The sequence below is a fragment of the Astatotilapia calliptera genome, chromosome 22 (assembly GCF_900246225.1).
Source record: "Astatotilapia calliptera chromosome 22, fAstCal1.2, whole genome shotgun sequence".
NCBI classification, from domain to species: domain Eukaryota; kingdom Metazoa; phylum Chordata; class Actinopteri; order Cichliformes; family Cichlidae; genus Astatotilapia; species Astatotilapia calliptera.
In genome coordinates, this window is record NC_039322.1 from 5,915,880 (window position 1) to 5,938,976 (window position 23,097).

Below are 23,097 nucleotides of genomic sequence, written 5' to 3' on the forward strand. Positions count from 1 at the left end.
TAGAGGCCGCAGCACTTATACTCTAGCATCTGAATAAGTAGTAAGGATTATAATGAAAAATATGAAAGGGGAGATGCTGTAGTCACTGCCCAAAAGGAGTCAAGGTGGAAGGGCGTGTCTGATAGGTGAAAGGCTGAAAATGTGAGTTAAAATGTAAAATATAAAAAGAGCTTAAGTGTCTAAAATGTCAGCAGAACAAAAAGTATACTGAGATTTAAGTGTGACAGAAAAAAAAGTGTTGAAATGAAAGAACTGAAGTGAAGTCACGCTGGCAACATAAGCATTTTTTTTTTTACTTTTATTTAATAAGGAAAATATGAATATGTAAATATGAGTAAAGTACAAAAAAATATATACACATGACAGAGTAAGTCAATTTCTGTGGGTTAAAAAAAAGGAGCAGTAATGTTCAGGGTAACATTTTCAGCCTGAAGTTACTTAAAGTCACTTAAACTGACCTTAAATGGATTCAGCAACTCCAAAAGATGGTTTGGAGCTGATTCCAGGCTGACAGGGAAGTTTTTGGGGTTTTTTTTAACCCAAATTCATCACCAGTTTCAGAGGTGGATGGATGGAAGACTGAAGACTATAACTTTCCCCACCTTTTCAGCGAGGTAGCAAGTAAGGCATCTGCCCTATAATTAAGAATAATTCCGTGGCTGAGTCAAGGACAAAGGAGGCCATCAAACCCTTGTGGAGCAGTAAAGGTCACAGTACTGACAGTTCAAGTGCAGATAGAAATATAAGGTTTTCCATCATTAGTTTTAATGTGGTTATATTTCTAGCAGAGAAAGAAGAGTACAGTTGGTGTGTAAATATCAGCTCATGCATTAGTAGTATTTCAGCAAGTGAAGACACAGGCTGCAGTGGAACACAGAGCACTGGCAGGAGCAGAGTGAGTGCTGCTGCTGTAAAGTGAGGACAGAAGATTTCTGATGATGTTTTATCCGTGTAGGAGGCAGTTTATGGGCTATTTGACGGTTTCTTCCTCTCCCTGCATGCATGGACATTAGCATTGGCAAAGAGCCCGGGGGCCTTTCTAAATATGAGGGGCTATAATTGATCGATAACTTATTAACAGCTCAGTCTCACCTCGGAGTGTATGCAGAGGGAGGGAGAGAGGTGTGGTGCGGTCGATTTTCTTTTATTGACTGCGATATTTAGCGTATGGATTTTTCTATTTAAAAAAATCTATGTTGGCAATAATCTTGAGTGTAAATGCGCAGCGCAGATTGGGGCAGTGAGTCTTGACAGCCGGCTGCTGCAGACTGAAGAGAGAGGTGATGGCCGGGAGGCACCTTTCTTCGGACACACACACTCACACACACTCAGGAAAGCTGCAACTATAAAACATTTCTGGCCAACCCTTAATAGGAAAAACATGCAATTTAGATTCAACTCAACTGACATTTTACGCATACACGCACGCAGCCTTTGCGAGCCCCAAATAATTACTAATTTAAGACCCGTGGTTGTGCAGGCTTTGATTATCCACCTCTAGAAAAAAAAGCATTAGTTGAGTAGTGCGAGTGACCTTGCGTAGACCAGAGCCGCTTAAATCTATATAAGCGAGAGGGAGAGAGATCCACCTGCTGAAATATACATCAAAGCTTCCCCCTTTGATTTCATGTCCGCACATTGTGAAGAGGCGATCGATTTCCCGGAGGCCGGCGATGATGTGATTATTGGCTTCATTATAATGAAGTAATCAGAAGATCAATTGGCCGATCAGCGCTCGCCTTGTACGAGATTACGTGCTAAAAGAAAAGCGTCGCGTTCGTGGAGGAAGGCTTTAAAGTAGTAAAGCAGGGCTCTTATGAGAAGCTGTTTTTTACATAAACCTTGTAAACATCTTTCAGACAGCCACGCGTATTTGTAGTATTTGTAATATTCATCACCATCGAGTTACTTTGTAGATCACATACAAGTGCCAATAAATCTGCAAGTGTGCGCTGAAAAGAAATGTTTGCCTCCAAGGGGCAGAGGCGGGACTGTGTGTTTCTCTTTGTGTATATGTATATGTATGTGTGTGTGTATATTTGTGCTGTGTGTGTCGGGATAAAGGGGGTCGCGGTAGAGAGGGGAGGGAAGAGGGGTAAAAAAAAAAAACACAGATGAAGGGGGGCTGGATATCTCAGTCTCCCGGGCAGAGCGCTTCGCCGTGCCAGAGTGCGTTCAGGCTGCGCGGTGTCGGACCGAAACCACCGGGGTTCCCAAAATAAACTGAAGGGACGCTGATACGCGCGCGCGCACACACACGGAGGATACACACAACGGAAGACTGAGAAGGAGAGAGAGAGATACACACCGGCGGATGGCGGAGCAGAGCCAAAGAATAGACAGTGCACCGTAAAAGGAAAGGGGCAACGCTTTCTCCTCGTCTTTTTCTCGCTTTCGCTTGCGCATCAGTTGAGGAAGCCGGAGGACTGAGTTATTTATTAATATGGATTCATTCATTTATTTATCTATCGATTTTGCTTTAATTAGTGACCCCCGGTAGAGAAAGAGGAGAGAGAAACAGCGAGGGGAGGAGAGGGAGGAGCGAAAGTCAGACGGGGGTGCCTGCGTAGCCTTACTTTATTATTTCATTAATTCTCTCTTTTACCAAATAACGGTTTTTATAGTGTCGCTTTGCGTGCGTGTTTTCTTCAGCAGATCAGCCAGCTATTAACCAAATCTTTAGGAGAACCAAAAAGCAGCAACTCCACTCTTACACGGACAGTTGCTTTCTGCCTTTTCCTTACCGAGGATTCGCCGGTGGACTGCGTTTGTTTAGGACTTTTAATGAGAGCGCAGGAGGGAAAATCCATCTTTCCCCAACCCAAACCAAAGCAAACCCGGCCGAGGGGTGAAGACTGGGTCCGAGAACCACTGAGAGTCTAATTGTGCCTGTGTTGCATCCTGTAGAGAGTATCTGAGTGACGAGCACCGACTGCACCGGATTCACATGGGTGCAATGATAGCAGATATCACCAAATGGCCAGTCACCCTCAGCTTGTATTAGCCTGTATGGATAACCACTGGTAGCTTTATTTGTTCTCCCAAAGCCAAACAGTCTTTGCTGCGCGCCCAGCACATCGCTGCGTGTTCGTGTGTGTGCCGGACTAGATCAGTTCAAGAAGACTCAAGTCAGAGGAACAGAGTATCCATCTGGTTACCACAGCTGTACAAAATCCAGAAGTAGAGAAATGTGAATCCAGAGAGACACAGAATCGATTCACAGAAGAAGAAAAAAGCCAAATCCTTAATCTCCTTTTTTCAAGCCGTCCCAGCATCCTTACAAACGGCTGTCCACAAACCTGGAGATCATACGAAGAAAAGCCAAAGAACGACGACAGGACCACGAATAGGAGAAGAAAAAAAAAGTGAGACTAAAATAAAAACAACGACCCCCAGGTCGACAGAGGACCATGTTTGTCCCCCTGCCGGTCCCCTTCGTCTTTCAGAGAACAGCGTCCGACTTCAGCGCCTGGAGACTCAAGTCCTCGCTGGCTCCGCGGTCCAGTCCCGGTAAGACACCTCTCCCCGGTCCCATTCCCACTACTGTGTACCTATACGCAAAGAATCACAGTTGTTCATAGTTTATATAATTTTTTTTTTTTTTTTTAACCTGCTAAATCTAGATTTTTAAAAAGTCTTTACGCATCATTTTATGTTTCCAGTTTCACCTCAGGTTTCTCAAACACCCAAAATAAACTTAAATAAAATACACGCGTGTAAACCGATGATGCAACATACAACCCACAAACTTCATTTTCCATATGTGAAAGATGCAAAATGCACTCCATAACCACTGTAGACGCAAAATGAAATTCTTTAAGAAACAAAAATATCATTTATTTATTTAAAAGTAGAAAAAGCAGATCAGACTCTCAGTATTAAATATTTCAAGACATTTGGGATTTCTTTGAAATTACACAAGCAAGTGATTTTTGTCAAGGAATATTTGAGGACTAAATATCATAAAAAATGTGTATTTTTATTATTTGTCATTATATCCTCACGAAAAGAGGGAAAACGACCAGTTTAACTCGCAATACTTACTTGCATGTAAATCCAAAAATGTAAAAACACACCCCAAATTGGATGCATGAATATAGGGGCCATTAGCATCCATCACAGTCTCTCTGAGGCGCCACACTCTCTCCTTATCTTTTCCTCTTTCATCCATGGCAATCCATCCATCTCAGCCTCCATCCCATCTGTCTCCTCTCTGCTCCTCTCCTTCGGTCTAACTTGGCTAGGTTTGTGGGGAATATTCATGGTCATCTATCGATCAGATTGTATTGATCCCTGACAGGAGGCCACATTGGGAAAACAGGAGTACAGTTAAGTTGGCTGAGGGAGAAACTTTGCCAACACAGGTGATGATGTGAGAGGGGAAATGGTGGCGTTTTCAAGAGACTGAAATTGAAATCCATATATTAAAAAATCAGAATAATTTAATTAAGGACTGATTTTCTTTTAATATTCTTTTAATCTTCGGGATTAATCGGTGGGATTGTCAGTCAATACTTGGTTTTTATGATGACCTTGTGATGCTTTAATGCTCTGCTTTAATAAATCATGATCACTATAATATTGCAGTGTGATCAATATTGACAATGCACTTCTCTGGATTAGCTTTCTTTGTTTGAATATAAAAATCTGTGATGTGCTGTGCTTTATAAATCTAAATGTAAAATTACAGTGTTAACAAATCAGCTGAATGTCTTAATTTTGTCGTTACATTTGGTTTTTAGATAGGTTGTTCAAAGTTCTCCCTTTCCTGCCACCTCCTGGGTAAAACTTTGTGACGTGTTGGTCACAGAAACACGAGTGTGTGCACTGAGGTGTGTGTTTGAGCAGGATTCCTGGAGGGTGACAGTGCCAGTGGCTCCTCTGTCCCACCTCCCATCCATCCAGCCGGAAATTTAAAAAGACAGATGGGGTTAGGTGTGTATGCTGAGCCGTGCCGAGCCGTGCAGGGATAATTCAGGCTATCACCTTAAGTAGGTGTCAGGAGGAGAAAAACGGTTGTGGTTTTTAATGAAACCTCAACTGCTTCTGGCGGCTTTGACAGGCGACATATAACCACCGAGCTTCTGTTTCGGGGGAGGGGTCTTTTTTTTTTTCCTTTTTTTTAAGTTGATCCTTTAAGAAATTAAAGTAAAAGACCTGATGGGGGAATAGGGAGGAGAAGTGCACACTGGGAGCAAGGGGCCAAATGAATGATTGAATGAATAACAGAATGAGTGGGTGCATAAATGAATAATAAATAGATGCGAGGGTTAAAGTATCAGTGAATTAACAGGTGAAAGAGTCATTGAATTGAATGAATAAAAGCAATAAAAGAATGAATTAGTGAGAGTGGGAAAAGGAGTTTAATGCTTTGGAGAGAAATAAGCCAGAATGGAAGATTCTGTGTTAGCAACGACACTGTGGTGTCAAAGGGATAATTAAATGGCCGTGACTGAATGTGGATTATTAAATGAGGAAGTAAATTAGGAGTGAATAGGTGAAAAACAGAATAACGAGGGTAGGAGTGAGGCAGCAGTTCCTCAGCAGCTCAGTCTGCATGGTGTATTTTCCACATGGGAGAAAATGAAAGGGTCAGAGTTCTTGTACTGGCTGCTTTTTTTTATTTAAACATGTTGGTGCGATAAGCAGCCGATACACACGAGGGAAGTAAAGTAGGTAGGAGAGCAAAGGGCAGCACTCATCCCTCCTTTCCCCTGTTATTTCTCCGCTTTTCTCCATCTTTCATCTTTAATCTCTGGAGAGAAAGAAACTCTGAATCCTCTGTTCCTCATTGTCTTTCTCATTTCTGTGAAGTGTTGACTTGACACAAAAGCCTTTTCTGTAAAATGCAAACTCTCCCGTCTTCCTCTCGCTCCCTTTTTCCCCTCTCCCCGTCTATCCCTCTCTTCCTGTGTCTTGTTCCCTATGGACGGGGGGGAGTTGTTGAATTGGATTTGCCCAGTGTGGTTTGCCTGGGCCCCATAAGCCACTTTAGCTAAGTCTGTTACCCACAGTTCTCTGCCTTTCTCTCGCTCTCCCCTTCTTTCTGTGATCTGACCAAGGCGTGCATCTGTACCACTCCGTGCACCTGTAAATGTGTGAGCACGCACACACCTGTGTGTGTTTGCGTTAGTGGGAGCAAAGACAGGAGTGTCGAAAGTCTAAGACGAGGTGAGTGAGGTTCAGTGGAGAAGGAGCGAGAGAGTGGTCCTAAACAGCAGACGCTTGCAGACAGTGGCTCTACAGTGGATCTAAACCAAGGGCTTATGGGTTTTTTGTCAGCTCGACTCTTAAACGCTACAGTGTTGAGACCGCTGGCCTCAGCTGAGCGGGGCCACAGACACATCACTGCAGTCGCACACCTTTAAATTGGTCACTGGATTAAATTTGTCATCTGAGCTTGATAATGTTTTCTTTATATTTGTAATGTTGTACTTTATTAAATACATTTTTAAGTGCAGTAAATGGTTCCAGCCTTGGAGAAACCGATGGGTTGGGCTACTTTCATGATTGCTATCTATTAAAGAAATCTGGCTTGAGTTTTAGTGCCTTTAAGTCCCTGGAATCTCCCGCTATCAATTCAGATATTGTTTGGAAATGCATCACCCTGAAATCTGACTCTATCCCAGCCTATTCACACTGCGGCTGTATGAATGCAAACATTATTACAGTGAGTGGATCCTATAACTCGTGAAGTATACAGAAAACCGCTGGCTTTACAGCTCGTGTGCTTTTAGTAATGAAACCCTTTTATTACATTAAGCCTTTTCTGCCTTTTAGAAACTCCTATCATATTGTTGACCCGTAGAATTACTTCGCATTCACAGAGTTATTTCGCCAGGAATGCTGTGTTGTGTATTTTCATTCTTCCTGAGTTGTTTTCAGGATCCAGTGTTGTGAATTAATTAAAAATAGATAACATAGTATAGATGTGAGCTCTGAATGCGATTGTTGTAGTAGCTCAGATTTCTCGCTGCTTGTGTTAGTTTGGGGAACTTGTGCATGGGGCAGTAATGAGGATGAACTCTGACATCTCATCAGTGTGGTCATAAACCACATCACATCTTTGAGTTCTTTACTTTCCAGCCATTAATACACCCAGAGAAGCATTCAGATCATCCACAGTTGAAGAGTGGAGACTAGTGTTTCTTGGCTCTTTTTCAGCTTCACATCTTTGCCGCAAAGACTTAAAACCTTCTTTTTTGTGCAGCCCGGTCTCTGCAGCGGTGTGTGTGTGTGTGTGTGTTTTCAGAGGGCAGTGAGGGCGGAAAGGGACCTGTAGCTGCCTCTGCTCTGTCCCTCCTCTGCACCACAACAAAGGAAATCTAAATGCTCTTTTATTTTATGTACACTGCTGTAAAATCCTCCAGGGCCACTGTGGCCCATATAAAACTGAGAGCTGTCAAATTCACAGAGAGGAGGCACATGTCTGGATTGAGAGGGATGGTTTATTTATGTTGGCTACTGTGAGAGGCCTCTTATTCCAGGTGTAGTTATTCAGCACAGTGTTCTTTTTAGTCTCTAGTTCAGCGTGTTCAGACGCGCTTTTCTATTTAGATTACCCCGCAACACATACGTAAAGTCATGATGATTCACGATCAAACAAAAAAAGCTGTCTAAAAATATCTGTGCAAGTGGCATTAAAAATACAACAAAGGAAAGCAAACGAGAAGAAAAAGCTTGTGATGGTTATAAATTACCTGTAAAACGGTGCATACTTAAGAAATAAGTAAACATTGCATTAGTATTGTATTGTTCAGCCACAGTGCAGAGAAACTTTATTTCAAAGTGCATATCCCACACACACACACACACACACACACACACACACACACACACACACACACACACACACACACACACACACAGGGTGCTGCGTGCTGTTTGATAACTACCTCCTCTCACACCCAGGATCTTCACCTCGTGGAGCCCAGGAGGGGGTTGTGAAGTCTGGGCCACATCAAATTGAGGCCCCTGTGTTCAGATTAATTGGCTTTCTGTGTTTGTGGAGCACACGTTTGTGCGATTATGGATAACAAAGCTTGTGTGTTTGTGGGAGAAAGATGTGATTTTTGCTCAGGTAGATGCAACGTTCAAACGTGTGTTTTTTTTAATTTGTGAATGAACTCTAAGTGAAGCTGGTTACAACGTATATCTGTATATATTTGAGTTTATTCAATGAGGAGGAAATGCATGCCAGCTGGAATTTATATAATTTGAACACGTGGGTGGGTGTGTGTGTGTGTGTGTGTGTGTGTGCATAAAGCTACCAGATCTGTGTGTGAGCAGGCAGACAGGTAGACGATTCAATAATTGCACGTTGAGGTCAGTTATGGATCTTTCCGGCATGTCTGGTTTATCTGAAAACCACAAGAAGCTCATAGCTGCCCATTGTGTGAGTGGTTTTAACCTTCCACCGCTATTGATTAGCCAGCATTGACTGCTCTCTCGCCACCCCATTTGTGAGTGGAGACTGTTGATGTGTGTGCATGAGAATTTGTGGTTGCGGGTGGATCTGTGTGTATTGACACGAACAGCTGCCACAGATGTGTGGGAATGCGAGGAAGCGGCGTCTGCATGTGTGTGTCCGCGTGCGTATGGATCAGATTTTAAAAGGGGCAGCGTTGTTGGCGAGTCCCGGTGCTAACGTGATTGCGAATGACAAAGCGTCCAGGCGGGTTTGTTAGCTCCATAATGGGGAATCAATAGACACAACACAGATGTCAATACAACATGCTTTATTGCGTTAAGCTGCCTCACCCCCACACTGAGCTCTGTACGTACACACACACACACACACACACACAAACTGCATGTGACGATGTATCCGCTTCATTCAAATGCATCCAAATATTAAAGTAAGTACGTGACATGCATATCAAAGAGGTTGTCAGTGACACATATTTTTTGTTTGGCTGTTTATGAGTCGTTTTATTTGCACCACTGCTCAAAAGCCTGAGGTCGTTTCAAAATGTTTGAGCTATAAATAAAAAACCCACATTGGTTGTTGAAAGTATAGCATTAAATTAATAATTCATTAATGTCTGGTTAGACGCAGAGACACCCAATTTCAGAAATCATCATCCCTGTTGAAATTTTACATTTACATCAGGTTAGCGGTCTTAAATGCCTTCTGCAAAGTGAAGATGTCATACAACAGTTTGTGTTACTCCCTTCACAGAACAGTTCATACTGGCTCCAGCCAGAGAGAAAAGAAGTAGGAGGACCCAGTGTAAGTGGACACCAAGAAAAGACATCAGAGTCTGGAGTTTGAGAAACAGACACCTCACTTGTCCTAAACAGGCAGCTTCATTAAAGGGTATCTGCAGCAGGTAGACTAATCCTGTCAGTGAATACAGTTTTTATTTTAATATATTATTATTATTATTATTATAATAATAATAATAATAATAATAATAATAATAATAATAATGGATTGGATTTATATAGCGCTTTTCAAGGCACCCAAATTTGGGGCGACCGTGGCTCAGGGGGTTGGGAAGCGTATCTGTAACCGGAAGGTCGCCGGTTCGATCCCCGGGCTCTCTGTCCTGGTCGTTGTGTCCTTGGGCAAGACACTTTACCCTACCGCCTACTGGTGTTGGCCAGATGGGCCGATGGCGCGATATGGCAGCCTCACTTCTGTCAGTCTGCCCCAGGGCAGCTGTGGCTACAACCGTAGCTTGCCTCCACCAGTGTGTGAATGTGAGAGTGAATGAATAGTGGCATTGTAAAGCGCTATATAAATCCAATCCATTATTATTATATATTAAAATAAATCCATCATAGATTATCAGTTCAGTTTCAGTTGATTTTTTTTGTATAAAAAAAATTACAATTAAAAATTTGAGGGGAATTTTTGGACTACAACTGGACCCGTGGAAGCAATCAGCTAGTCAAATATGTTGATTCTTTAATGAGTATAGCATTTAATTCCTTTCTTTTACAAACAACAACATTTATGACCACATAGTCTTTCATTAACATAGGGCCGTGTTATATATCAATTAGCACATTTTGTCAGGTTAATTGCTTTACTTGAACCGCCTGCACACTGTGACACTGTTGTTGTTTCTCAGTGTTTGTTCCACAGACAGACGTTTTCATACATACTTGAAACTCTTAAAGTGTAAGCCCAGCCTGTTTAGTGTTCTCTTTGCATTTTCACTGATGTTAAAAAATCAAAAATGAACAAATTAACATACCTTAATTTTTACATGTCAGCCAAGCAACAAACAACCATGGACCTACCAAAACTGCAGTCTCTCTAATGGCCGCTGGAGGCTGGATCCAAAAAGGAGTCCAGTTTAAAATGCCAAAACTTTAAAGCAGAAATAAGAATGTTTACAGCTTGCTTAATGATGCGATTTTGGTTTTATATCAGATGTGACATTAAATCAGCTAATTTGTGTCTTTTTGGATGCAATTACCTGGTAAAAACTGTGTTTAACCATTTGCCTGGCCCATGTTTGTTTAGTGAAATTCGAGCATTTTCTTTTTAGCATTAGCTCAAAACACCACGCTCATTCCTTTTGCAACAACGGTCACTTCTTGCACCAGAAAACAAAACAGTGATGACCATAAAGTCAGAGTATCAGAGCTGGGCTTACTCAATCGGTGACATCACAGTGGCTACATCTGTCTTTTACATACAAGTACTGGTGCCAGCGCGCGTTTCCTATCACACGCCTCATCGTTAAAAATAAATGTAAATTTACCAGAAACATAAAACATTGTCATCTATAGCAGATGTAATAAATGTCCTGTGCATTACCTTCACACATGCACAAACCTTTGCATGCAGCATTGAACACACACACATCTATACAGAGACCTTTTGTCTTATAGATGAAAAAAGCCATTTCATACCATGGACACTTCCTGCTGTGCAGATATGAAATAAAAACGTTGCCACAACAAAATATGGGCGCCTGAACTCTGCTTCCCCTCTGCTGCCGTCTGTATGTCAGTCCATCCAACCAGCTAAAAACTCTTATAGTTACCGTGGAAACATTCATAGGCCATTAGACACACATATAGGAGGAGAAGAATCTAGGTAAACACTGTCCTCCTCCACACATAAACACACGTGCATCCTGCATTGGACAGTCATCTTAGTCTTGCGCTCTTGATGGCTGCCCTTAATGGCCCAAAGACCATTAAGGGCTAAATTGGCTGTACTCAGGCTATATTTGACTGCCCTCTGTGCCCCGCTCTCTTTGGGTATGTAATCGGCAATCATATGTAAGTGTGTGTTGGTTTGTGTTTGCAACCATGTCTGTCCACGAAAGCACGAGTACCCTGTGTACTTCTTGAGTACTTGTGTCTGTAAAATTGGTGTTTCCCTGATGGCTTGTTGCAGAGTACGTGCGTGTGTGTTTATTTCGGCCAGTGTCCATTTTACACCCCCGTCTAAATAATGAATCGTGGGCGCAGCAGGGGACCTTTTTTGGTTTAACACCAATGCCCACCCTTAATCGAATGCACTCAGCGTGTGCTGCCCCTTTGTCCGACAAGGTGTCTGTCGATAGGCTTTCTCCTCAGTGCACATAAATGCCATAAAGAACCCCGTGCCTATTCATTCATCTCATAGCTCACATTCCATCTCTCCACACTCCTCTCCACCTCTCCCTTCACTCCCTCTATCACTCTAATTCCCTGCCCTTGCCCAGCGTGCAACCTGGTCTGTTTGGTCAGAAGAAGGAAAGGCAGGAAGAAAAGGGAACACGAGGGCAGGAGTCAGAAATAAAGGCATGAATGCTGTTCAAGGTACTGAGAGGCTGGTTTCAGGTCAGGACTGCTGCTTGCCTTCTAATTAAGCAGAATAATGAGGTTTTACGCTGTACACCAATTAGGGGTCTGTGTGTGCATGTGGCAGTGTTAAGTGATACATGAAGGTTTCTCTTTGGGATTCTTGGTTCATTTTAGCACCTCTTGCTGTTTGAAAGCACTCCTTTTCTGTAAACTCGACGTGTGCAGTGAATGGCTGATTTATCATTTACCTGGTCAACTACTTGCATCCATGGAGGCAAGAGGATCTGTCAAAGCTGTGAAACCAAGTATAAGAATGGAGAAGAAAGCTAACCTAAGGTCCTCTGAACGGTGCATGAAAATGATATGAAGCAGAGAGAGTTATAACTTTTGCTAAATTTCAACCCTTGTCTCTAAACAGGCTTTTACATGAATACATACACAGTTAGAAGTGGCAGGCTCCATTTTTCCTAAACCACAATATGCTGAAAAATACAAAACTTCAACAAAAACACATGTGAGGCAAACAGAGACGAAAAGCACATAACAAAACGGGTTTATTAGCTTGAGATTCATGCACAATTATCTTTCTAGTTGTCACGCATTTCATTGGTCCATTAAACAAAAATTGTCCAAATATTTTCTGGATTGAAATGTTTTGTTGATGAATGAGGTCAGAGTACAATGGAGCTCACATAAAACAGTAATTGCAAAACTCCAAACACGAAACAAAAAGGGGTGTCGCACTGATAACCTTGATGTTTTGTTATTCATTGTTAATGTATTTCTAACGGTGCTTATATGTTATTGTAAATAATTGAATGTTTTGTGCCTGTTTTATAGTTTATAATTCGTTTCTCATCACCTCTGAGCACCTCTATTTTAAGTTTGTGGAAAATTACAGTTTTTGGCTGATAGGATTAATATTAATTCAAATTATAAGTGATTATATCGTTATCATGAAAGTCTGAAATCTTGACAGTTGAAAAAAACATGAAAGCAGGTAGTTCACAGTAGAAGAGGACCATGCTAAGTGCTGCTCCTGTTGGCTAAGAACATAGAGCTGATGTTCCAAAACGGTGAAAAACTAGAACTTTGATTTCTGCTGTGACATTGAGATTGTGGTGTCACATTTTGGCATATAAGTAAGGATCCGTGCAGCAGGTGGTGTACAGGTGTAAGGGCATAGTCTTGGAGCTCCTTAATTCCAATGGAGCATCATTTAAATGCTGCAGATTGTATCATTGTCAAAAGCTTATATCATCTCAGACTGGATCCATGACCATGAGTACTCGAATGGCCTCCAGATTCACCAAGTCAGTCCAACAGTGCACGTTTAAAATGTGGTCCAAAGAAGAAGTGCATGGTGAAGACGCTGCCTACAATTCTGCAGCAACATGATGCAATTATGGCAGAATGAGCCAAAGTAACGAGGAATGTTTTCCAGAACCTTGTTGAATCAATTCCACGAAAATTCAAGCCTGTTTTAAATGCAAAAGTCGGTCCAAACAGTACAAGCAATCTCAGACTACTCGACTTTTAACCTGCTTCAAAAAGTTCAAAGTCATGTGTACGTTTAATAAAACCAAAGGATGAGTCTAGACATCGCCACTTAAAGCAGGTACATTTGTTCAGGACACCACAGTATGTAATCTGTATGTAATCTGTGTCCAAAGGTTTGTGTCTTCTGGCTTCCATTAAATAAATCTGATGGTCAGTAATTTCAGCTCCCAGGAAGCAACCTAACTCGTAAATGACATAAATTATTTTTGAGGCAGACAGCCGTAATCTGACAATTCAATTTCTAAATTCAGGACTTAACCAGCAGTCATTTACCATTAGTCAAAAAGTTTCATGCACTGCAATTATGTGTTTTTTAAGTTTTTTAGATGGTGTGTGTGTGTGTGTGTGTGTGTGTGTGTGTGTGTGTGTGTGTGTGTGTGTGTGTGTGTGTGTGTGTGTGTGTGTGTGTGTGTGTGTGTGTGTGTGTGTGTATTCTAGCTAATGTCCATCACTGCCTGCTGCCGATGTGTGTAATACAGAAGTGCTGGTCTTTTGTCCCAACCTCAAGGCAGTGATCTTGTTCCCCTGCTTGCTTGAATAGAGAGAACAGGGCTTAGGAAAGGCTCCTGTCCTCCTTCACAGGTTTCTGACATAATGAAGCCAGTGTGTGATCTCACACAAAACCTTCCCTTGGAAGTGTGAGGAAGCTCGTCTCGCTGCTTTTGCCTATAGAGATTAAAATGACAAGCAGGATAAGCAGGGAGCGTGTGTGTGTGTGTGTGCCTGTCTCTACTTAAGTACATCTTCCTCTCTGAGTGTTTGCATGTTTACGCGCCACTGTAATGTAATCTCGCCGTTTGCAGTGCCGCAGGGACGTTTAATGCTGCCCAACATAGTTTTGATCGAGTAAACCACACACGGAGAGCCAAAACTCTTCCTTTGTCTGGGCCCTTTGCATGTCTGTGAGTGTGTGTGAGTGTGTGTTTCTAAGGAATATGAATGCTTTCAGCCAACAATGCATTTTTCCAGCAGCTGATACATTTAGCTAATAAACTCGAATGACAAAAGTCAGGTTTGTTACATTGGATTCCACCTCTTTTGTCTCCTCGCTCCACCCGTCCATCCCCTTGGCTGGTGGTCACTGCAGTTTTGGGGAACAGGGCAGATTTAAATCCCCCCCCCCCAATTTAATTTAGCTGACAGGAGTTATGGAAATGAACTTGTGGGACAGAGAAAGGGGTGTGTGATGAGAGGAATGGATGGATGGGAAGGAGGGGTAGGGGTCCCCTTATTTACCTCAGGAACACCACGTCCTTCCTGTCCTCCCTGTCTCCAACCCCTCCTTCTCTTGAGCCTGTCTTATTGAGGGACCAGCAGTGACTGTGAAGGGTTTTTAGTGAAAAACGTAATATCATGTAGGAGGAGATGGTTGGGGGGGGGGGGTCTGTATGTATGCACAGAGACAGAAGTAAAGTGACAACAATAGAGGATGGAGAGTGAAAGGAATGGTGGGGGGTTGGGGGGTGGACAGGCACTGGGTCCGGCCCTTTTTAATAAATCTGAGTGCTCTGGTTAGTGCTTCAATCTCCTGTACTCAACTAACCCCCTGCACACATTACACACAAACACACATGCTCTACCAAATACATACATGCACTTACTCTCTATGACTCATTTTCACCCACATATGCGTTCGCCAGACTACAAGCTCAAGGGCTTTTAGAAGGTGTTTTTTCCAGACTGTACAGCTGATGCTGCTCCTAATTGTACTGTCCACCAGATGTGGGCACAAAAGTATGAAACACCAACTATTTTTTACATTTAGTGTTTTAATATGAACTTTTCTTTCTTTCTTTTTTTTCGTCTGCTGAATTTTTGTCTTGTTCAGGAGATGTGCATTTTCAACAAGCATAAAAACAGGCTAAGAGATATGCTAGTTAGTGAGCCCACAATCACCTGGATGTGCTGTAAATAGTGCATCTAATGCATGCAATGACTCCAGTGTGGGTGCTTTTTGAGCACCTGGTGAATTAAAGCAAAGAAACAACACGCTAACACACTACAAAATATCTGCAGGCTATGTACCTTGCATTTCTGGGTCCATTTTGTTGTTTGAAGGTGTAATTTTCCTATTCGTCATAGATAACTGGCCCAGTACAGATGGCAAGATGTCACGTTAAGACAGCTACAGTGGAATGTAATTGCAGAAAATCTTTCGCCTGTCTAAAGCATCAACAGTAAACATCAGGTTTTGGTCTCAGCCACTCAGATGGAAAGAGCAAGAACCTCTTTATAGAGGTTCCACTTTGTGCCAATGTTTAAGATTCACACCGAACAAAATCTCTGCATAGATTCTTAATAATACGTAGTCAGAGACGTGGAGAATTTTTTACATTCCGTGTCCGTGCTGTTGCCATTGATATCACTTTTGCTGTTAGTGTATACAGTTCAAATCCAACAAGTTCAGGGCCGTCCTTTGTGCGCTGTCAAAAGCCTCGATGGAAAAATGCATGAAAGTAATCACAAAGCTAAAAAGCAGTCAGTTAAAGCAAAGTGGAAACATTAAGACACTTTATTGTCAGATAAAATATGGAACTCACAGTGGGCTGACATTTAACCGGGTGAGAATATAAAAGCGTTATATGTTATTTTGAATCAAGTGCACCTAAAGTGTCTCCGTGCCACAACACTATTGTATTTGCTCAGGTGGTGTATAGGTTAACCTATGTTTTGAAGTATCAATCTGTGACTATAAATGAAAACATAACAGGTACAAGTAAAGAGTTTCAGCCATAAAGAAGCTATATCTGACTTAAATTTGGCCAGTTTCTCCTTCAAGGTCTTCTTATTGTTCAGCTCTGGACTGCTTTCTGGTCTTATCCTGTTTTTAGGAAGTTTGTTTCTGACCACTTGAATGTCTGATAAAGACAACATTATTAGCCTTTTGTCAATTTCTTTTTTTTTTTATTTAACAAAGCATTTCTAAACATATTGGATTACTTTAAAAAGCATAAATTATCTATATTGCACACAAAGCACAAAGCTTGTAATATCAGGTTAAAACTGAGGTTTATCTTCTAATTTACACAGAGTATAAAAACTCCAGCCAGGGTTGGGCAGTTCCAAGTGGTGAGAGATGTTAATAAAGACCCTAGAAAAACCGCCAAGACACCTGTGAGTGACTTAGCCAAGTCGGGAATTTAAATCCCAAAAAGACAATCACTAGAACCCTGCCAAGAATGGAGAGCAGACTAAACCATGCCAAGTACAGCCTGGAGGATGATTATGCATGCTGGAAGCGTCTCTGTGCTCACATGAGGCAAAACCAGAGCTCTTTGGTCATATAGATGCTGCCTATGTTTGGATATAAAAGGGAGAGATGTGCAAACCAAAGAAACATGGTGGTGGGAGTATTATGCTGTGGGGTTTCAGTGTATCTGGAACTGGGAATCTCGTTAAGGTTGGAGGGAATTGTGAAGAAAGAAGGATATGTGAAGGTTTTGAAAGAAAATGTGGATATGGGTCATCACGAAACACGTCATTCCTGGTGAAGAGCTACCTCCAGAAGACCAGAGCGAACATTATTGACTGGCCTGCACAAAGCCCTGACTTCTGTGCGGTGATCTCAAGGCCAAGGTCCACGTAGGGACACAAATGCAGAATAGATGATTAGCATCAGAGCGTGGTGGTGGGGTAATTTTGACTCTGGGAGTTTTTGTTTTTTGTGAAGTAATTTTGTAAAATAAAGTAATTTAAACATCCAAACTAATTATCATCCCTCATGACGAGAGCTCATGACGAGGTCTTCAGCAATGACCTAGAGAATGAGCAGCAGCTTTCAGCGAAGGAGACTGCAGTGTCATAGCCTGAAGGTGAAGGCACTGGGTCAGGAGCATGCTCATTGTTTTTTTTTTTTTACACAGGGTTGTTCACAGTGGATTTGTCCTTCAGGGTCAGACTGTCAGTCCCGGGTTTTGCTGTAATGCACGGAGGCATCTAAGTGAAAACATCTGGTAAAAATCACCTGCATGTATGTCATCATACCTCAGTGTGCCAGTCCAGAGCAGACTGAACAAGAACCAACACAATGTTTGCTCACCACCCGTTATTGCTCCAAAAATGTATTCAAATTAGAGGATTTCTATTTTGATGTACTAGAAGAGATCTAGCATATGATGCAAACACACAAGTGGAAGCTAACAGAGCTCTCCTGGCAAAGCTTAAAGTGGTCCAGAGCTGCATGAGAAGATGACCGTGAAGGAGAGATTGGCCAAATTTAAATCAGGTAAGGTTTGCAAGAACTTCGTGATCATGCTGCTTCCTTACGTTTGACTCGTTTAACAGATACTGATTCAAAAAGAGCTGCAGACATTATGCTCATATCTAAAGCGCCCAAAACACCAGTGAAAGAAGAATCTAAGCTATGTGAGACACTGTATTTCTAATATAAGTGTCTCTAGAAAAATGTAGAGTTTTGTTGAGGAAATGGAATTGTCAGATTTGATGCCTGTTGCTTGAAGTCTGGGCTTCATATTCAAAACTGTACTCACTAGCTGATTTTTGCTCTACGTGATTTAAGAAGCCTTTGTTAGGCTGTGAAGTTGCACCGTACTGTATCCCCCTCTCAGATGCACAGAGGCCAGACATACTCACGGGCAATTTTGAACACATAATCGTCTTCACACTCTGTGACTCCAATCTCTTCCGCGTACAGTACACACACATTTACTACATCAGATAAAAGAGGGGAAAAAACTCTTCTTTTTTTCTCTTCACGCTTTTTTTCTCCTCCTCCCAGCTTACCTCCTTATCACCGCCCCCTCCTCTCTTCTTCTTTATCCTCTTTTATTATCCTCTGCTTTTTTTCTTTAGCAGAGGAGTGCTCCGTCCAGAAATGAAATTAATCTGTTGTACTACACCCCTCCCTCCTCCTCCTCTTCTTCTTCCTCCCTGCTTTTCCTCCTCCTCTTCTCGCATCTCAATCTCATTCTCTCTTTGCTCTGTGGGGAGGATTGGACTCGTCACTTTAACCTCTTCATATTGGATATGAATCTGTTAGCCTGCCTGCCCCTCTCTATAACACTCCCCACCTCAATCCACAGAGTTCACAGACACACACAGAAGCTGTGTCACACTTATTTACGCACTTGCATGCACACACACACTGTGGTGAACATAAGCATGCACAGACACTGTACTCACACACACTTCATTCCACACAGGTATCTAAACAAATCTCTCAGCAAATCCCAACCCTCGTGCGCACAGACCATAAACACACACACACACACATACACATGTTGACATCTCTGACAAACCGTCCTTCAGCGGGTTTCTCCCAGTGCTTCAATCAAAGCCATTGATATGAATCTGGGCTGTTTTCTCCATGCTGGCAGCAGCAGTAATATAGCAGCTGTACTTTTTAGCAGCTACACATCTTTCATCAGCCCCCGCCCTGCCTTTTATTCCAGCCACTTCTATGTAGAAATGGCAGATATTGCTGGGTTTTAGCTTTGGCCTTGGCTAAACCATCCAGCCTTATTAGTGAGGATATCGGATGAATGAGAGAGGCTTCATACTTCATATGAAAAAGGAAGGCAGGGAAACGTGGGGAGGGGACGGCGGTAGAAACAGGGGGGGATGAGGGAGAGAAATGTGGGGAGTGAGCGAGGTTCTCCTTAATGGTTCCCCCTAGGGGTTTTAGTGGCTACACGAGCCGCGGCAGCCACATACAGTCGTAGCAGTGAAATGGGACAGATGAAGATCCTCTCCCTCCTCCTCCTCCTCTCTAAAGAGTGGTATGAATATGGTAAATCCGCTGTCCGCTTGGCGGCATGATTCTCTCCCAGAAAATGGCCCTGTGTCTGCGTCCCTGGGGGGTATAAGCTAAGGAGATTCTGCATTTAGGCCCAGCACTCACTCCCTTTCTGCTCTCTGGGGGTTTGAAAAGGCCCGGCCAGCCCCAATCCTCCTATCTATCTCACAACCACAGCAGCAGCAGTGATAGCACACCACACGGCAGTTCGGCTTAAACATGGTGGCTGGAGCTGCACAGCCATCGCTATCTGGATGCACGGCTTTTACACTCACACGCATGCAGAGCCTCTATCCATGTCTGTGTCTCACTGACGGAGTGAGGTCCATTTAGCTAGTGTTCGCCCGAGGCAGTGAGGGATCACCGGCGACCATCGTCATGTTCTGTTACACACATGCATTCACACACATTCGCACACGCACATACACAAGGTTGTTTTTTTGCTACCAGCTCTGCAGCTCCAGTCTTGTCGGGGTCAGAGAACATGGTTGGATGGCAGCTCGCTCAGACAGTCTGTCAGTCATCCATTACTGCAGGAGACAAAGCATTCAGTTTATTTGCACCTAGTTGGCCTTAGTAGTAGAGCTGGGGAATATAGACACAATCCCACAGCATAATATTTCTGACTCAATACTTTCAGTGTGGATAATGAGTATGATTATCGGTTCCTTCACACAGATTGTGTGTAACGTTATTCCAGAGGAGAAACACTAACGATGTCGGCGTAAAAGCCAACCATGTCACGACGATGTGAAAAGAAGGCTGAAAATTTCCCCGCTGAGTACCTGGGTCCAGATGGATCTGGATTAGTTTGTGACATTAAGATAATTTCTTGAACTTTTATTCATTTCAATAGGATTTGTAGTTGTAAAGATAAGAAATTAGCCCTTTTTTCTCTGTTGCAAAAGTAAAGCATCTTTATAAAAGTCAATCACTTGTAAGTTGAGCCAAGGAGGCAAGGGTCAAATTCAGACAAACTTACAAACTGGGCCGATCACATGCGCTCAGTGGCAGAGGTAAAGTCCTATGAAATATACAGTTATTGAAACATTAATTTCTATTAAATGTAAATATGCTCAGGTTGGTGATAAACATATACTTTGCTTTCCCCAAAAGATAGGAAGTTACAGCAAAGGATGACAATATATATATATAATAAATATGTTATCATAAAATAGAAGATCTCAGAATGTCTAAAATTACATGAAAGGGGTTAAATTAGAGAAAAAGAGGAGTGAAGAGCTTAGTACATCAAAAATCTGATGTACTAAGTATTGTGGTATGATGTAAGAGAGATATGTATCAGTCTTTATTGCAGTGAAGCTTAAATTGATTTTGCCTGTCCAGTAAGTGATGCAGAGGTCTGTATTTCTGTGCGCTCTTTATCAACATTTTATTCACCAGCCTTATAAAGTTAAACGTTAATTACAGTCAAGGTGCTGACTGATAGAAATCCAGTTTCTCAATAGCAGGAATCAGTCTTGTGGCCTTTCATTTCTAAGTCAGTTGTCTAATTATTAAAAGGAGCATCTGAGAAATACAAACTGAAACTTTTAGAAAAAGTTTTTATTCATTCAAACATCCGAGTTGGTGTGAATTGCTGTCATAGTGAATATCTGTTAATCTTGAAGTGTGTCTTTGGCTCTGTAAATTATTTATGGTGCAGAGTAATGGGCTCTGTGCAGCACAAAAAGGAAAAAGAGGCATTTAAACCGCAGGCTGTGAAGGTTACAGAGACCACGGTCCTAACAAGTGGAAATCATTACAGCATAAATGTGCATTTATTGAAGTATACCTCCGTCTACTTAAAACATGGTTCTTTTCATTTAACATACTGTGTGGAAATATTCACTGTTTCAAAGTTCGTAATGTATTATAACATCTGAAATGGTTAAATGGTTCTTTGTATTGAGCTGTGTGGTGGTAAAGGTGATCGTTAATGATGATGTTTATATTTGGTTAATATCTGTGATCTAAAAGTGTCTGAAAAATGTGTTTGAATATCATCAGTGATCAGATTTTGGACTCTGTTTAGCACACCTGCAATGTTGCTCTAATGTTAACATTTGAATTTAGAAATGATAAAATATTAATATGGATGTTGTCGGTGTGTTCATTCATGTGAGTTGAGGTTTGATTGTGTGTTTGTGTGTGTTTTTGAAATTAAACGGGCTCTTCTGTGTGGAGGGAGTGCCTGTGTGTCCACGTGTGCGTTCGAATTAGTGCTTTTGTCGTTCAGCTGTGGCACATGTGAGCCCAGCAGTGTTTGTATAGTGCATCTGCCTGTGTGTGCATGTGTAAATCCATGCTTATGTGTTCATTTCCCAGCCCCCTACTCCTCCTCCTCCGGGGTGGCAGGGGTCCAAGGGCCCGGCGCCCTGTGTCATCCTGAACCCCCTCCTCATCTCCTTTGTCTGCTCGTCAGTTAGGGAGCGGTCCACGCGGGACCTGGGGATGCGGGGGGTTAACCTTTGCCCTTAACCCCGTAACCTCAGCCCTCCCTTCTCCAATGCCCGGAACAATTCATATGCAAGCGACCCATCACCAGCCTATTCTTCTCTTTCAATTGTCCACGCCTGGGCAGGCTGTTGTGTCAAGTCTCAAGTTCAAGTCCTGGGATGAGCCAGGCCATCCAGGGCCAGGCCAGACCACAACAGACCAGATCTGGCAGGCAGTGAGGGTCTGGGGGGAGGGAGGGAGGGGAACTAGTGTTTGCTTGCTTATATTTTATGAGGGTCAGTGAGAGATGGTCTGGCTCGTGTTTGGGGGATAGGCTGGGGTGACATGCTGGGGTCAGTCCTGCTCTGAAAAACATGCCGAGGATTTCATCTGCCATTAAGCCTCCTGCTACTTACAGAAGAGAAGAAAACATCCTGATTTATCTACTCGGAGACAATTTCTGTTTGAAATTAGGACTGCTACAATACGTGGTTTTCACGTCATGATTATAATGGTAAGAATTAATCCAGGATAATGACAGTACCATATATATAAATTTATAGAATAAAAATTAATGTAATAGATTCAGTAGAAATCTTAATTTTATATAATTAAAATTTTAGCTTTGTGTCTAAATGAACCATAACTGCATTAAAATCATTCAAAGTGATTTCTGATATTATCTAATGTGCATTAGTGACAAGATAGATATTTTATTTGTAAATATCATGAAACTACCAATGCTAGACAAAGATCAATAAAACAGCACGGCGCCCTGTGTTGTTTGTTTTAAAACTGAGCAAAGCATTTTTCTGAACACACCTATCTACGTTGACTCGTCAACCCTCTGCACTCATGGTGTCACATTTCTTAAACCCAAGATGAAACTATTAAAAACCCAGCTCCTGAAACTGACCTGCTAACATGATGGCACAGCTAGACCACCATGTGACAGTTGCTTATGGGTACTGTAGTTTTGCTACTTCAACATGAAGTAAATGGAGTAAAAAATCGATTTCTCAGATAATACGTTTGACCATTAGGAAGCGATGGCTAACACAACTCTGTGGCGTCACATCGTCTCTTGTAATGTTGTTCTCATAGAATTAAAACTCCAAGTGGGGGGAAAATAATCATTTATCAGTAGTGGAACTGTCTTTCCATAATTGCATAAACACAGAGGAAGAAAAAAAAAGACTTTATTATGTTGTTAAACAAAGATTTGATTGATGATATGCTTACATCTTGCATGTCATATGATGATGATGTCAGGTTTTGAACAAACACAGATTTCTCTGTAAATATTGTAGAAACTGATTAAAACTATTTAAAATACTTCAAGTATTGTGAAATCAAGGTGGGATAAACAGAGAAATACATTTCTTTTTTAATATAAAGATTTTAATACTAATATATAGTAACCTGAAATTTTGTTTTCATTGCATTTATTTTTATTCTAGACGGACTCCAGGACAGAATTTCACCTTTATCTTTCTGTTTTTGTGGAGGGGCTCATTGTCCTTCATCGAGGGGCCTGCTGTGGGGGTTGGTGCTACGGGCTCGGGGTCAGGGTCAAGGTGGGTGGGGCC

The 23,097-nt window shown here is 42.0% G+C and overlaps 1 protein-coding gene across 2 annotated transcripts in view; it reads left to right on the forward strand.

Annotated features, from left to right (window-relative positions):
• Positions 1-23,097, forward strand: part of LOC113014734 (POU domain, class 2, transcription factor 2-like) — an 81,461-nt gene that overhangs the window by 13,594 nt on the left and 44,770 nt on the right. Inside the window, exon 1 of one of the 2 annotated variants that reach the window (XM_026156447.1) lies at positions 2,156-3,510. The exons of the other annotated variant lie outside the window; for it this stretch is intronic. Coding sequence (XP_026012232.1) covers positions 3,411-3,510 — 100 coding nt within the window. The 5' untranslated portion in view covers positions 2,156-3,410. Of the gene's footprint in view, positions 1-2,155; positions 3,511-23,097 lie in introns of those variants that run through there. 2 annotated transcript variants of the gene reach the window in all.